Genomic DNA, 15,429 nt, shown 5'->3' on the forward strand with positions numbered 1-15,429 from the left:
TCACCTGGAGTACCAACACTTCCCATCTGGTCAAGAAGGCCCATCAGCGTCTCTACTTCCTCAAGAAGCTGCGGACAGCTGGACTTGGGAGCTCAGTCCTGAGGAGCTTTTATCACTGTGTGGTGGAGAGTGTTCTCTGCACCTGCATCACTGTGTGGCACAGCAGCTGCACTGCTGCTGAGAGGACGGCTCTACAGAGGGTGGTCAAGGCTGCACAGAGGACTGTGGGGAGCAGCCTTCCCTCCACCTCAATGCAGGAGGAGGGCGCTCCTCATCATGAAAGACTCAACCCATCCTGCACACAGGCTGTTCCAGCCGCTCCCCTAAGGCAGGAGGCTGAGGAGCATCCAGAGCAAGACCATCAGGCTGAAGAACAGTTTCTTCCCTTCAGACATCAGACTCCTGAACTCAAGCTGCACCAAATGCAGCTTCACCTCATAGCTTGAGACACATAATAGACACAGACACATAACTACATCACTTAATTTACTTTATGTTAATTTGTTTATTTTATTTCATTATTTATTTATTTATTATTATTTATGTATTTAATTTTTGTGTAGTGGATTTCTTTATCTGGGACCTGAGTACAAATTTCATACCACAAACTCCCAAGGTGGTATGACAATAAAAAATCCTTGAATCCTTGAATCACCTCAAACCAGATGATGGATTGGATTTTATTTCAATGTAATTTGTGAATGTTAACTCCTCATTTTCAACAGCAGAGCTGTGCAGGTTGAAAAAGCTTGTCATTTTGGAGAAAATCTCATCAACATTTCCACTACATACGAGGTGAAAATAAATAGCATGTTTGATAGAGGAAAAGCTGTAATGAGCCACACCAAAGTTAAACAAACAAAGTTAAACTGAGTCAAATATTGTTGTGGAATATAAGGTGTAAACTGAGTTGTATAGATCTTGTATTTGCCCAGCATTAGATTACGGAACAAGAGTCTGAGGTTACTGTCAACAACCTTACAGTGAAAAAGTTCAGTGTTTGTGTTAGTTTTTTTAGATGTGCATAGAAATACTCCTAAAACGACATTAAATTGCGATACGGGTTGGGAACCATGTGAAGTTAGATATAATGTAGATATGGTCAGACTGTGGAGGAGGTTTGTTAATATGCCAGATCATCAATTAACAAAACGCATTTTTCTTTCACAAATGGGTATACTTGGACCAGACAAATTGAGAAGATATTTGAGGAGGCAGACTTTCAGTACATTTATAGGAATAAATTAAGATATAATATTGAACAGCTAAAACAGTTTTATTTTGAAGTTTCTAAGCGCAAGTGGGAAGTCGATATCTTACATAAACCAAAATTATGTACTTATGTTTTACTGAAGGATGCCTGTATGGTCTTGAGTCATATATATCATGGACCTTGTCTAAAAGATGACGGTCCATGTGCGCCCAGTTCAGACCTGGTACTTTGCCTTTGGCTTTGGAGACTGGATGTTTTCGTTCAGTGCCAGAGCATAACCAAAGATGTTCTTTGTATCATTTGGGGGAAATTGCAGTGCACTTTTTGTTTTACTGTCCTTTGTACGTGAGTTTGAGAAATTATTTATTTACTAAAATATTTGATGTTTATCCAGATTTCTTTTATTTAATGGATGAGGATAAAATGTGTTAATTAAGTATTTTGTGTTTCTGTTAGCACAGTTTATTTTGAAGGACTGGCACTTAAGAAAAAGGACATTTGTTGTTTAAAGAATATTTATGTCCATCCGCATGTTTGTATATGTTTTTATTGTGTCTTGTAAGCCCATATGAGCTGGGCACTTGCAAAAGGGTGTATGACACATATGAAAATAAAGACTATCTATTAATTTATGAATTATTTATTAGAAAAAAATAAATGATTTGAGTAAGAGCAACTTAATGTGTTAAACATAACACATTAAACATACTTAATGAATCAAATTATAAAAACTTAGTAAATTGAGTTGGATAAACTTTGTGAATTGAGTTGGTCAGACGTAGGATACAAAACTGGCATTGAACTCAACTGTTTCAGGTAAAGTCAAAGTAAAATGTTCTCTTAAGTTAAAGATTTGTAACTTTTAAGATAACTGAACACAAAAAAGTAAGTTGTCATCACTAAATCAAAGGATTAAGTGAGATTAATGTAAACAAGTCCATAAGATGAACTATAGCCCAAAAACACTTTTTAGGGTGAGGTTTATCAACACTATCGTTGGGTGAAAACAGCAGCAGAAAGTGATGCAGGAGGAGCAGTGGTAGTCTGGTCACCTTGCAGTCCTCTTCAGGTGTTTCCTAAGCTGTTGGTTCTCCTTCACCTGCTCCCGTTCAGTGTTCATGACCAGGCGGCGGTGTTTCAGGAACTGAGACTGATGCTGCAGAGAAAGACAAAGAGTCAGCTGTGAAATTTTAGCTAAACAGGAGAAAAACAAGCAAAATCTGGTCTTCATCTACCTGCTTTTTCACTTTTTCTTCATCCGTCATTGGCCAGAGAAACTTCGGGACTTCTAGGCTCGTATTAGAACCGTGATCAATGAATGAATTATTCGGATTCAACAGGGTGTGTCTGCTCACCTTAAACATACGAAAGCCTTATTAGGGATCCAACAACCTGCAAAAGTATTCACATCCACATTTTGTCATTTTACAGCAATCTTGAATGTACTTTATTAAGATTATTGTGGAACATAAAAATTGCATAAAAAGTAAATATTTTATGCAAATCTAAAACATGGGGCATGAATTTCNATCTTGAATGTACTTTATTAAGATTATTGTGGAACATAAAAATTGCATAAAAAGTAAATATTTTATGCAAATCTAAAACATGGGGCATGAATTTCTATTCTGTAACTTTTACAATAATATGGCAAAACAATAAAAAATACAAATCTGTCTCTAATATAGTTCCTACTAGTTTTCTCTTATTAAAATTCTTCACTTTTCCAGAATGAAAGTTTCAGATTTCTTTTAAATTTTCATTAGTTGGGAAATATATATATATATATAAATATATTTTATATAAATATGTCTTAATAAAAATAGAGTTTTTACAAACTATTTTTAGTGGAAACATGTACAGTATTGACTTGGGAACTTGTGTGTTCAGAGAGACAACTGAACAAGAAAGTATGGTCAGGTTGAACCAAAAGAAAGAGAGGGACAGAGAGACAGAAAAAGAAAGAGGAAAAAATAAAGGAAGAAAGAAAGAAAAAAGATGAATGGTTCATGGAGAAAAAGCAAACAGATGGCATCTCAAAAAAATTAAAAATCAGATAATTGTGTCTAAAATGACAAACTCCTAAAGTGGAAGATGAAAAAGAAAGCGAACATCTTTTTAAAAATATAATTAAAAACACTCAAAAAAACCCAAAAAACTAAAAATTCCTCATGTAGACAACGGTATGAAGAAACACTCTGGACATATAAATATTTCTCCTTACTGGAAAACACTTGAATAAATTTCCTTTCCAGGCATTTTCCCTGCAGTAGATAAAGCTAATTCAAAACAGAGCACAGGCATGGACTGCCACCTCCTGCTGTCCACCACAGTAGGTTTGAGGAATAGCTGAATTTTAACTTCCTGTGTATTTTTCATGTTCAGATGAATAGTTGATGAAATAAAACATAAATCTGTTTTGTAAGCTCAGATACAAAAATGAACTTGTCACAGTTTTACAGTTTGTAATTATGCTCTGCTGAGGTTTGGCAGTCAAAATTTGAACTAGGGTAAGCTAAAACTGCCACTCGAGAAGTTCTGGGGAGGATGTGTACAGAAAATGCTAAATGTTTATATTTTTATTGTTTTGGCTTATTTGCTGCTCAAACTGTGTTGTTCTTTCAGCAAATGTCTTTTTTTCAGTCTGCATACTCCAGTTTACAACTAATCGCGTACTATATACTTTTATTTACATATTGTACTTATTATCCATTATTGTTATTCATTATTACAATTATTATATGTATTATTTACATATTTTATTGTATATATTAATATTGATCCTTTTATTATTATTTATTTATTGTTACTGGAGCCTTGCAACAAAATTTCTTTAAAAATGTACATTTTTAAACGTACAATTGAATGACAATAAAATCTTCCTATGTCTCTGTGTATGTCTAAATTAGTTGACAGTTATTTCAATAATCAGTTCATCATGATTAATCATTTTAGCCCTACTATTAACTGCCCTCCGCATCTTGCAAAATGATTCATACATGCTGTGGTTTTTTCAATGTTGCCACATTATAACAACATCCTTCACTGTTAATATATTAGCATTTTATGTCATAAGGAAGCACCATTGTAGAGTGGAATTAAAAGGATAAATGTTTTTGGGTTTTTTTGGAAATTAAAAAGTGAAATACTGTTTGTATTTCACTCATCTTACTGCAATATTCCTAAATAAAATCCAACCATTTGGAGCCGCCTAACTGGTGAATAGGTGGCTATCATGTGAATAGCATGCAGTTTAATCTCTATAAATACAGCAGGTGTGTGTAGGTTTGTATTCTTAAACACACATCATGTTGACAAAAAACGTAGCAGAGAGGTGTAAAACTGAATTAGATTATAAAACTATATTCCGAGCTTTGAACATGTACAGAAAGCTCTTCAATCCATCATCTGAGAATCAAAACAGCATAGCACAACCGCTATAAGAAGCAAATTGGAAAAAGTTTCAGTCTCTGTGTCAAGGCTCAATACATGCCACAATGTTTAGATTATTTCTTTTATTTGTAAAACTGGGCACCGATTCCTTCCACTTCACATTACATATTGCTTTGTGTTGCTCTATTACTTAAGGTCCAGTTATAATACACTGAAGTTGTGGTTATAATGTGAGAAAATAGGAAAAGGTTTGAGATGTAAGAATACTTTTAAAATTGAAGTTCATGTTTATTGTGCAACACTCACAGATATTAGACAAATTAATAAAAGTAAAAGTATAAAATTGAAGTCTGAAAAATGTAACACAACATGTTTGATTTCACTGCTGCATGTTGAGAAATTCAGTTACCTTCTGCTGAACAAGTGGACATTCATGTTGACTACTAAAGAGAGGAACATCTCTTGTTTCCTGTTCCTCCTCTGTTCTCCGCACACAAGCATTAGCAGTCTGCTGGGTGGAGAGACAAAGGTTTTCAGTTATTCCTTCAACTTCCAGGAAAAAAACAAACAACATGACCACAGGAAGAGTGCTAAAAAAGCAGAACAAAGGTTTAGACACAGACACTCACATGTCTGGTTGGAGAGATGCTCCATCTGCCTCCTGGAAGATCTGACAGCACTTCCTCCCCTTGGGTCAGCCGACAGGCAGCCAGTCTGAGTCTGACCTGCCTCAGGGGCTTACTCAACTGGAAAACAGTGGAAATAAATAATATTCCACATTAATCATGGTCACATTACCTGATAAGTCACACAAAGGGAAACAGTTTGATCCTTCTGGAGGTCAAAAACACAACAAAAATGCTAACAAAGAAAAAAAAAGTAATTGTAAATTTGACTGAGATTAAAACATGAACTATTTACCATCAGAAAGAAATTTATTAGTGCTCCCTGGTGGGTAAACTTCCACATTACAGTTTGCACCCATAAATAACTCATAATGTTTATGCAGAATCTGCAGCAACTGTTTAATACTAGATTCTGAGCCTTTTGTTTTCAAACCCGAAACCAAACTGGGGAGAAAATAGCTTCATCAGCCCAGGTTTGGGCAAAGAATAATCAAATTAACTTATCAATAAACTTTTATTTTAGCTTAAGAATGAAATATTTCATTCAGAAGAAATTCTTAAAAAATCATTTACATATTTTATTATCATTTTACTATGCAACAGTGATTTCAGTGATGTTTTCAGTTTAATTTATAATGTGTGGTGCAATAAATAAAAATAATAGTGTCTCCAATATCAGCAAGAAATCCATCAGAGCTTTCTGCTTCTCTTATGCTGAGGAACCTTCACCTCACCTCTGGAGAAGGGCTCTGTTGTGCAGCAGGTTCTGAGTGGATATGCTCCTCTTCCTTGCATACCTGCTGGGTCAGGATCTGATAATGTGGAAGTCCTCTGTGGGGTATTACCTAGACAAAGACACACACGTCTACCATGAGAAGATCAGTCAAGACAGAAAGCTAAACCACATCATGATCTTTTCAGGAAATTTGATGTCTTGTATGCCATGGTGCAGCTTGCAAACCACACAGAGTTTTTAAGAATCTGGTATTATTATGAAGATACCAGTGTAAAACATAATGATGAGCTAACTAGTCAGCTACATCTTCTCATAAGAAAATGTCACTTTTTTTAGTTAGAAGACTGTTACTAAAAACCTAATTTGTTCTCTCTTTTTTTGTTTCAGATATGAAAAAATAGCTGTGAAAATAACAGCAAGTTGTGGCTAGGTTGGTGCTGGCATTTTGCAACGTTTGTACCTGACAAGAGGAGATGTAAAGAGTGTAGTTGGCCTAAGTGCAATTAAAAGTGATTTTTGTTTTCTGAATGTCCTAAGGGTATCAGGAAACTTTACCGGGAACCAGAATTGTTTTTCTGGGACCCATTTTTTACATGCATCTGCCAGGGAACGATCAGATTATCTAGGACAAAACTAACCACAGAAAAAAATCCCTGGAAACGGGGTCAAATTTTTGTTTATAGCCTGAACCTACAGGGAAGGTGGAAAACATTTCAGACTGGGTGAATTTTCTGAGCCTTATGTTTCACTTAATACTCTTCTGAAGTGATATTTGGTGTGTAATATAACAGACATTTCATAAATATACCAGATTTTGAATAACTTCTGTCTTTAGGTGAGAGTGAAGTCAAAGAGAGAATATCCTCATGTCATAATATTTTGTGTTAAAATGATTTACAGAATTTGAACAATCTGTCCTCATTTATAGAGCACCATCATACATAATGAAAGAATGAAAGATGAAAACGTTGAAAAACAAAGACAAAATAAAAGAAGAAATAAGCTAAACAAGATAAAGCCTGGAAAAGAAAAAAAAATAAAACAGAAATACAGCATCATGTTTGTCGTTAGCAAACATGATGCTGCTTTGAAGGGCTGAGGAAACATTGTTCAATATAAAGGGCTGTAATGCCAATAAGAGGTGCAATACTTTCTGCTTTCTTCTCGTTCTCGTCTGAGCTTTTTACACTCTGTGACCTTCAACACTTTGAACAAATCAGCCCTTTGGTCTTGTCTGTTTTTTTCTAGGACTTCACAGTCAAGTGGGTATACTTCACCAAGGGATGTGAATGAGGTTGTTGTCGTCGCTTGCACACGTGAGCTTGATGTGTGACTCGTCGTCGCACTTCATCTTGAAACCGCTTCAGGTTGTCTTCATCCTCCCTTCTCTTTTGTGCCTGTAGCTCCTCCGTTAGCAAAGCAAGGTTCTAAGAAAACACAGAGCTCTGAAAACAACAAGATTATCAACCCTAAAATCAGATTACCAAATGTAATCTGTAACAACAAAGCTAAAATGTTTTAGAATAAGACTATAAAAATTATCTCAACTTGGACCTCTAAACCAAACTGATTAGCTTCCATTCTTATGTAGTGAATTGTTGAATTAGTACAGTTGAACTATTTTATAGTAGAATCATTGTAGCAAAAAGAACCACGAATAGCCATTTTCTGTGTTTGTCTCTCACATTATTTTGGAGGAATTTTGAGTAGCTTTTCTTAACTTAAATTATGCTACCAGCATTTTGTTTAGAGCAAACCGGCTTCCTCCTGGAAGCCACTCCAAACAAGCCTTTTTTTCTTTTTTTTAAATTTTAATTTAATACTTTTTGATTGGAGCTCTTAGGTTGTTTTGTGGGAAAATCCGAGGCTGTCAAATGTTTTCATATGGTGAATAACAATCAATTCACTAAAAATTGTTTGGAAACCATCTTATAACCATTTACAGCTTGATAAATAACACCAATTACTTGTATATTAAAAAGCCTTTGATCAATTAGTCAAATGTTTTTCATGTAGGGCCTCCTTGTTTTTTAACTCCTAAATCCAATCCAGCAATTTTTTCCCCAAATTGGATTAAACTACACATCAACTATCTAGCAAATTATAACAAGAATGTACGATATATCGGCCGAATTAGTCATTTTTAACACATGGGTCCGATAAATAAAACTGAGGCGATGTAAACAACCAATATTCATTTTTACAATGTGATCCTCTGATAATGGCGGGGGATTTCACCCAAAGGAGTCTCGATTGTAGAGAAAAATATATAAAATCTGTAAATATATCAGTAAAAAAATTTAATGTTGCATCACCATTTTGAAAAATTTGAATATTGGCGCGTCCCCAAACAAGTAAAATATATCCAGCAAAATTAACCCATAGACAAAAGCCAAACAATAAAGCTGATATTTTAAATTTTATAATAATTTATAAAGTTGTCAAACTTGACGTTTGGGCTAAATTAATAAATTCCTAATGGTCTGGATAAAACCTGTAGGAAAAGTAAGGGCTCTATCAAAACAAACGGGACACTTGGCACTACCGGTCATCGCCTTGGTAACGGCTAAATTAAAGCTAGCTAGTCGCGGCAGATTTTAAAGCCAAACTTACAGCTGGGTGCTCCAGGAAATCCTGTCCGACTTCCACCCAGGCTCCAACCGCCACCACCGCCTGGTTCCTTTCGGCCAACACTTTACTGGGTCTCGAGTGTCCATGCTGGCTGCTCCTGCTCCCCGGAGATTTAAACCTGCGCTCTATCGGAACTTTGAAACGGTCAGTACTCATTAGTAACCGAAAACACTACTGCTTATGTTGATTCCGATTGAATTCAGAAGATTAATTCAACGAGAAACTACTTCGGTGGCTAAGTTGACACAAAAAAGAGTGCTATTAAGCTTTTAAACTAATGAAAACGATAAAAGACCTGATGTGAGGACAAAAGAAAAATATCTCATCAGAGGTTTGAATTTTGCTCATTTCTTCTCGTTTTAGTGCGGAGTTTAGAAAACACCTCACTGCTGCCTCCATGTGGACAGGAGGAGACAGTGAACGTAGAGGATTTCTAAAACAACTCCCTGTAGAAAATTTAGAAAATAACAGTAGTACAAAGATTTAATCAAATAAATTGTTTTGTATTTTAAACGTGCTTTTTAATGAGTGCATTTCTAGAATACTGAAGCATCTTCTGTTCAACAATGTGATTAAAGTTAAACTTCCTAATTTTAACAGCAAAATTATTGACTCAAATATAGAGGAGTGAGTCTAAGCAATAATTTCAACAATAGCATAAAAGACTCTTAGATATTAAGAAGCTTTAAAAATATTAAGTATAGATCCAAGTGTGGAGAAGAAGTTTTGGACAGAATAAAGAAGCTTCTTATCTGTAGCTATTTTGTTTGTGTTTTTTTTTTTATGTTGAAACAAGTCTATTTTAACAATTTTTATTTTAAATAAAATGTGTGGACATGAATTGGCATTTTTAAATTGACGCTACACCCTGCACCATTTTTTGTACTGTGCCTTTAATTTAATGTTTATCTGTTTGATATCAAATTTATCCTAATTTTATTTCAAGCCCAAAGTAAAATGAATATATTCTTTAAGTCTGGGTGTTATGCCAAGAGGCTGTCATCAGAAGTTCAGATATACATTTAATATGGATTTATTTTTTTTATTTTGAATTTTTATTTCTAATTTATATTTGTAGTTAAACAATATAATTGTTTACTATTAATTTTATGTTAATTTTTAGCTTTTAACCTTACATGAATTCATACATTTTACAGTTGTTATTCTTCACTATCTCAAAAAGAAGTCAAAGTAAAGATAACGGAGAAGATCACACCAGAAGAGATTTTCTATTGGATTCAAAAATCAAACTCATCCAGCAAGTGGTGCTACACATTAAGCAAACTGATAGAGAAATATGATCTTGTGGGATTAGTTTTGACAAATCTGGACTGATTTTTTTTTTTTTTCACAATCCATTTGAGGAAAAAAAAATCCAATATCCTAATCTCATTTTGTAAGAAAGCAAAAACATAAAAACTAAACTTGGAAATTTTTGCAAGGGTATTCACACAATTTTGTTTTAATTAAATGAAACAATTAAAAAAAAAAAACAGCACAAACTGAACCCAAGATCTATGGAAGGGTGATGAAATCAATAAAATACAAAAGCAGAACAATTCTGTTGAAGGAATAACTTTATTTTAAAAAGATAGTATTTCATTACATTTCATTAAACTTAATCCCAGAATTCATTCCATCAAATATAAAGGTTACTCTGAATCTCAGAGCTTCTGACAAAATTGCGGAGGACATCTGTGCTTCGGGATGAGTCCACCTGAGGAGAGAATTTCAGAAAATAATAATAAAAAACAGATTTAATTTTTTTTCCAAGAAATTCTTCATCCCAGTAAAAAGTCTCATTCAGACTAAAATCACCTTTCAACAAACCACTTGAACCAGGATAAAATAAATTCTTCTTGTAATAAGAATTCCCTGACAATGCCAACTAAATTCTTGGAAATTTAGTATTATATTCAAATTTAGAGTCTGTTCGTTGCTCCTTTTCAGAATTTTTCAGATAATTTGTATATCAGTCTTACAAGACAAGTACAAAAAAAATACCTTGTAGGGTTTTATCATCTTGATGTTGAGCAAATCATTAAGTAACTCCATGCTGTCTTCAAAAGATTTTTGACTATTTCATGACTTTTTTGGGCATTTGGACCAACTAAGTCAGCTCCGATTCTAAATCTTTTCCACTCTGACTTTTAAAATCTGGTCTGGATTACTCTACATTAAATATAGACTCTACAAACTGTCAGATCTTTATTTTATTTGAGATAATGCCCCGATAGTTTGAGGGCCAACAAAGCTTAAAAACCACAGACAGTCATGGATATTTTCTAACTTCGACTCATCATTTTGCTGAGTGAACATAAATGTCAACTTTCGACATGAAGAGTGACATTCATTTCTTTAAAAAATATTTTGTGAAGAACTTTTATCACCCTCAATCAATTTCAATGAAAAATGTTTTTAAAAAAAACAAGACAGTATTATCAGAAATGTATGTTTTTTTTTTACTATTTTTATCACTATTTTTTTTTCCATAAGAGGATCAATACATATCAGTAAATTTGAAGATATAATTGAATACAGTTATTGTATTACAAGTTACAGTTTTACAAGAGCAGTATTTGTGTGTGGTGCCATACAGTTACGTACATAAGATGCAATAAATAATTTATCATCAGTTTTATTGTTATCACAATAGCAACACAAAATATGATACAATTCTAAGTCCATGTCGCCCAGCTCTATTGAGAAACATGAAAAAAAAACTACAAACATGTCAAAAATTAGCCTGATATATCATTAGTAAGTAAAAAGAAAAGAAAATAACTGTTGCCTAAAAGACTGCTTTTTTAAATACAGTTAGATTTATTTTGCAGCACAGTGGTCCAGTTGTGAGCACTGTTGCATGCAGGCTCTGCACTGGGAGAGCCCGCATGCTCTCCCAATGCATTTGCATGTTCTCTCATGGTTAGGTTAATTGGTTAGGTGTGAGATTATTTTTCCTGTGTGACTCTGTGATGAACTGTCCAGGGTAAACCCTACCTCTTGCCCAATGACCGCAGAAGATAGCAACTCTGTAAGGATAAGCGAGTGTAGAAGATGGATGGATATTTGGCAGCACTTTCTGTTAGTCAAATTTAATGCTTTGACTTTGCTTTCCCCTTCAAGGGAATTGTAAAACACAATTTCTCATGAAAAAAAAAGCTGAGAGGATTTCAACTTGGAAAGTGGAGACTCTGCAACTGGTAAGAAAAAGAAAGGCAAATGCTTTTGGCATGAGCTGCTCCTGTAATTATAAAACCTAATCCCATCAGCTGTCAGAAGTTTGCAGCAACAGCCTCAGCTGGAACGCAGCCAGATCGCCGTGATGCTGGACATGAGGATACATCCACCTTCACTGACCTTTATTATAAACAGAACAGTGGCTCACCTGTATGGACCTGCCAAGCTTGGTTAGCACCGGCTTGTACTTGTCCATGGTGATGGAGTCAGGACTGGTGACATCACTGTAACACTGGTAGACAACAGCAGCGATGCTGTGGACCTGGCAGTGGTTCAGGACTGATGAAACATCACAGAAAAGAACAAAACAGGATTAACTGATGGATAAAAGATGACACTGATGAAGAGGAAACCCATCAGCGATGAAGACTTGGTTCCTTATGCCAATGAAAGATCTTTTTGTTAGGATTAAATGTGCTTCGGTGTACTGGCGACATAATGCCCACATCAGGATGCAGGGCTGTGTGTGCCCAGTGAGTGGAGAGAAGCCTAATTGCACCACATTTCATTCAGCTGGCAGAATCATTTGTCCAAAGTGACTTTTTTTCCCTCTACATACACACACCAAGAGCTGTGTAGGGCTTATTGTCTTGCTCAAGGATGCCTCAGCAGGCAGGAATGAGAATCAGACCTCTCAAAAGTGTGAAAGTGCAGTCAAAACTGAAGTATTCCAGGTGTAGAGGAATCAGAAACACCTGATGCATTCTATTCAGAGACTTTGAATCTTTTCTACCACTCTGTGAGCTTTAGTATCTCAGCCCCTAAAATATCTATACATTTACATCCCATGTGGGCATTAATCAATAGTAGTTAGTTAATCCAACTGGCCAAATATCCATATGCAGAGTGTGCATTCCTGAAAAATATAAAATCCTACAGAGCATCAGAGTCATCTGAAATGTATCTTCACATTTAATTTAGTCATTATTAACATTTTAGCAATTAAACCCTTCTAAAAAGAATGACTTTTAGGAAGTAACCCTCACAAATTACTGACCAGGATTTGCACGTTTTCACTGGTATTTTGAGGATTTATATTTGGTGATGAGTTCCAATTCTTTAAGGTTGGAAGGCCTCCCTGTCATCACACTAATCTTTAGTTCTTTCCACACATTCTCGGTTTTAATCAATCCAAACTGTTATTAAAATTTACAAAAAATATTTAAAATTTAATTTTGAACCCAACTGATGCAGGTTGGTAGTGTAACTATTTCTTCTAGCAGAAGCTGCACAGGGAACATTTTTTGTGGTCGTTAGATATATTAAATATGGACAAACCTAATTCTTTCTCGATCTAAGAAAACTAAATGAATTAATTGCAATAAACAATAATAGCTGGAATTCAGACTACCATGTTTAGAAAGGCTTAAATCTATTTTGGCAGTAGCATAATAACACAATGAAAAATGTAGAAAACAAAATTAAATTTTTATTCATTTGAGAAATTGAGGTAATTGTTTTTTTTTATTCAATTAAAATTCCTATAAAACAAATTTAATGCAAGTATTTTTTTAAGTTTTATTTATTATTTTTTTTCACAAAAAAAAGGATTCATTTTTCTTTCTAGGAAATCACTTATGTCAAATATGACCCAGAATATTAAAGAATATTTTTTTAAAAACAACAAAAAACAGCATTTTCTCTCCACATAAGTCCTAAAAGGAATCAGGACATCATGCACACCAAACAAGGCTTAGTGGAGAGGGCAGAGAGGGACATGGAATTGAGGCCTAGAGGCTCTCATATATCCTAATGTAATGGTTACAGTGCATGTAAGACACGTAACCATTTAGATTTCTCAGAAAATCTAGCGAAAAACAACAGATTTACAATCAAATTAAAACGGAGAATTAACTGAACAGATGGACCCACAGAATGCTAATCCCTGCTTGATGCACAGACAACGTTAAGCAACTCGATTAATGACTAAGACATACTTGTTTTCCATCTCTCCATGTAAGAACTGAATAAGAAACAGCCAGAATAAAGAAATAGAGGAGGAAATACCTGCAGAGATCCTAGAGCGATACACTGTGAGCCAATCAATATGATGCAAAGCAATTTAAATACTTATTCTGCCATTTTACTAACAACAAATATAGATTAAGACGTTAAAATAATGAGCCTACGGTTCTAAGTATTATCTATACTAAATGGACACTGAATGTTGAAACTGTCTCATACACACATTTATTGATAACAGTGATCAGTTATGAAATGAATTACCAAGAGTTATAATTACTCATAACACGAGGCCCTGCATGAGGTTTACTTTGGAACCATTTTAAAGGTTGTTATAATATGGGCTGCCAACTTATCGTGGTGGTGGGGTTTGAGTGTCCCAATGATCCTAGGAGCTAGGCTGTTAGGAGCTTCATGATAGGGTCACCAAAGGCAGACAGCTTCTAGTTGAGGAACAGACAAAGTGCAGCCCAAAGGACTCTCTGATGAATACAACCATTGGAAACAGTGTTCCCTCGCCTGGACACGAATCACTGGGGCCCCACTCTGGAGCCAGGCCTGGAGGTGGGGCATGTTTGCGAGTGCCTGGTGGCCAGGCTTCAACCCAAAGTTGAGACATGAGTTCCCCTCCCATGGGTTCACCAACTGCAGGAGGGGCCAAAGGGGTCAGGTGCAGTGGGGGAAATGTGGTAGCTGAGGGCAGGAACCTTGACGATCTGATCCTCCATTACAGAAACTGGCTCTTAGGACGTGGAATGTTACCTCTCTTGAGAGGTTTATGGCTAAAAATAGTCAGTCTCGCCTCAATGCATAGCTCGGGTTCTGGAACCGGTCTTCACGAAAGTGGTTGGATACTCCTCTACTCTGAGGTTGCCCCTGGTGAGAGGCACCGGGAAGGAGTGGGCATACTTGTTGCCCCCCATCTTGGTGAACGATTCACCCCATGGTGAGGAGGAGGGGTCGGATCTGCGTCCTGTCATCACAACACACCTCAAAGCCCCGGTACCAACTGCTCACTGTTCGCTCTCTGCTTCCCTTAACATTACTACCAGACAAGTTAAAGCCGTTGCTGACGGGATTTGGGCTGGAGGTGAGCGGATGTGAATAGAAGTTACCTCAGAACCTCAACTGTTAAAGGAAGATTCGGCCCACAGCATTTGGAGCTCACAAAACATCACATAAATATCTGTGAAAATATTGTACCAATAATTTGGACCGCAGCATAAAGCCAAACATGCCAGTTAAATAGATCAAGATATCCCAAAAGCATCGTGAACTCGCATAAGGGCTACCGGGGGATTCCAGGCAGATTCCAGCAAAGATGTGCAGCTCAGCAGCTCGCTCTTCATGCAGGGCCAGCCCAAGGTTGTGGCGTTAATATTATGCATGGATAAAAAACTACAAATGGCCACCTGTGATGACATCATAAAAGAGCAGCAGGCTCAGGTAGTCCAGGTGATGCTGATTGCTATGTTGATGCCCTTGCTGGAAGTTTGGTGATCCTGAATAAACTAATCACGATGATACAGTTTGTCTCAGCGCACTCTTTGTAACAATATGACAAGGTGTCAGGAGTGCTGTAAGTCAGGGGTCCCCAAACTACGGCCCGCGGGCCGGATCCGGCCCGC

The 15,429-nt window shown here is 36.0% G+C and overlaps 1 protein-coding gene and 1 long non-coding RNA gene across 3 annotated transcripts in view; both read right to left on the reverse strand.

Annotated features, from left to right (window-relative positions):
- ccdc15 (coiled-coil domain containing 15) overlaps window positions 1–9,648 on the reverse strand; it is a 59,660-nt gene extending 50,012 nt beyond the window's left edge. The window contains exons 1-7 of one of the 2 annotated variants that reach the window (XM_016666167.1): window positions 8,582–9,648; window positions 7,246–7,395; window positions 5,967–6,077; window positions 5,236–5,352; window positions 5,016–5,117; window positions 2,449–2,568; window positions 2,266–2,369 (exon numbers count right to left, since the gene is read on the reverse strand). In XM_016666167.1, the coding sequence (XP_016521653.1) occupies window positions 2,266–2,369; window positions 2,449–2,568; window positions 5,016–5,117; window positions 5,236–5,352; window positions 5,967–6,077; window positions 7,246–7,395; window positions 8,582–8,755 (878 nt within the window). In that variant the 5' untranslated portion in view covers window positions 8,756–9,648. The remainder of the gene's footprint in view (window positions 1–2,265; window positions 2,370–2,448; window positions 2,569–5,015; window positions 5,118–5,235; window positions 5,353–5,966; window positions 6,078–7,245; window positions 7,396–8,581) is intronic. The other variant, XM_016666168.1, reaches the window with a different exon arrangement.
- Window positions 9,649–10,158: 510 nt separating this feature from the next.
- On the reverse strand, window positions 10,159–13,281 carry LOC103130776 (uncharacterized). Its single transcript, XR_475270.2, has 2 exons — window positions 11,988–13,281; window positions 10,159–10,316 (listed from the first exon to the last, which is right to left on the reverse strand). It is a non-coding gene; the product is annotated as an uncharacterized LOC103130776 (long non-coding RNA).
- Window positions 13,282–15,429: the final 2,148 nt, after the last annotated feature.

The sequence above is a fragment of the Poecilia formosa genome, unplaced genomic scaffold (assembly GCF_000485575.1).
Source record: "Poecilia formosa unplaced genomic scaffold, Poecilia_formosa-5.1.2 Scaffold671, whole genome shotgun sequence".
Taxonomy (NCBI): Eukaryota; Metazoa; Chordata; class Actinopteri; order Cyprinodontiformes; family Poeciliidae; genus Poecilia; species Poecilia formosa.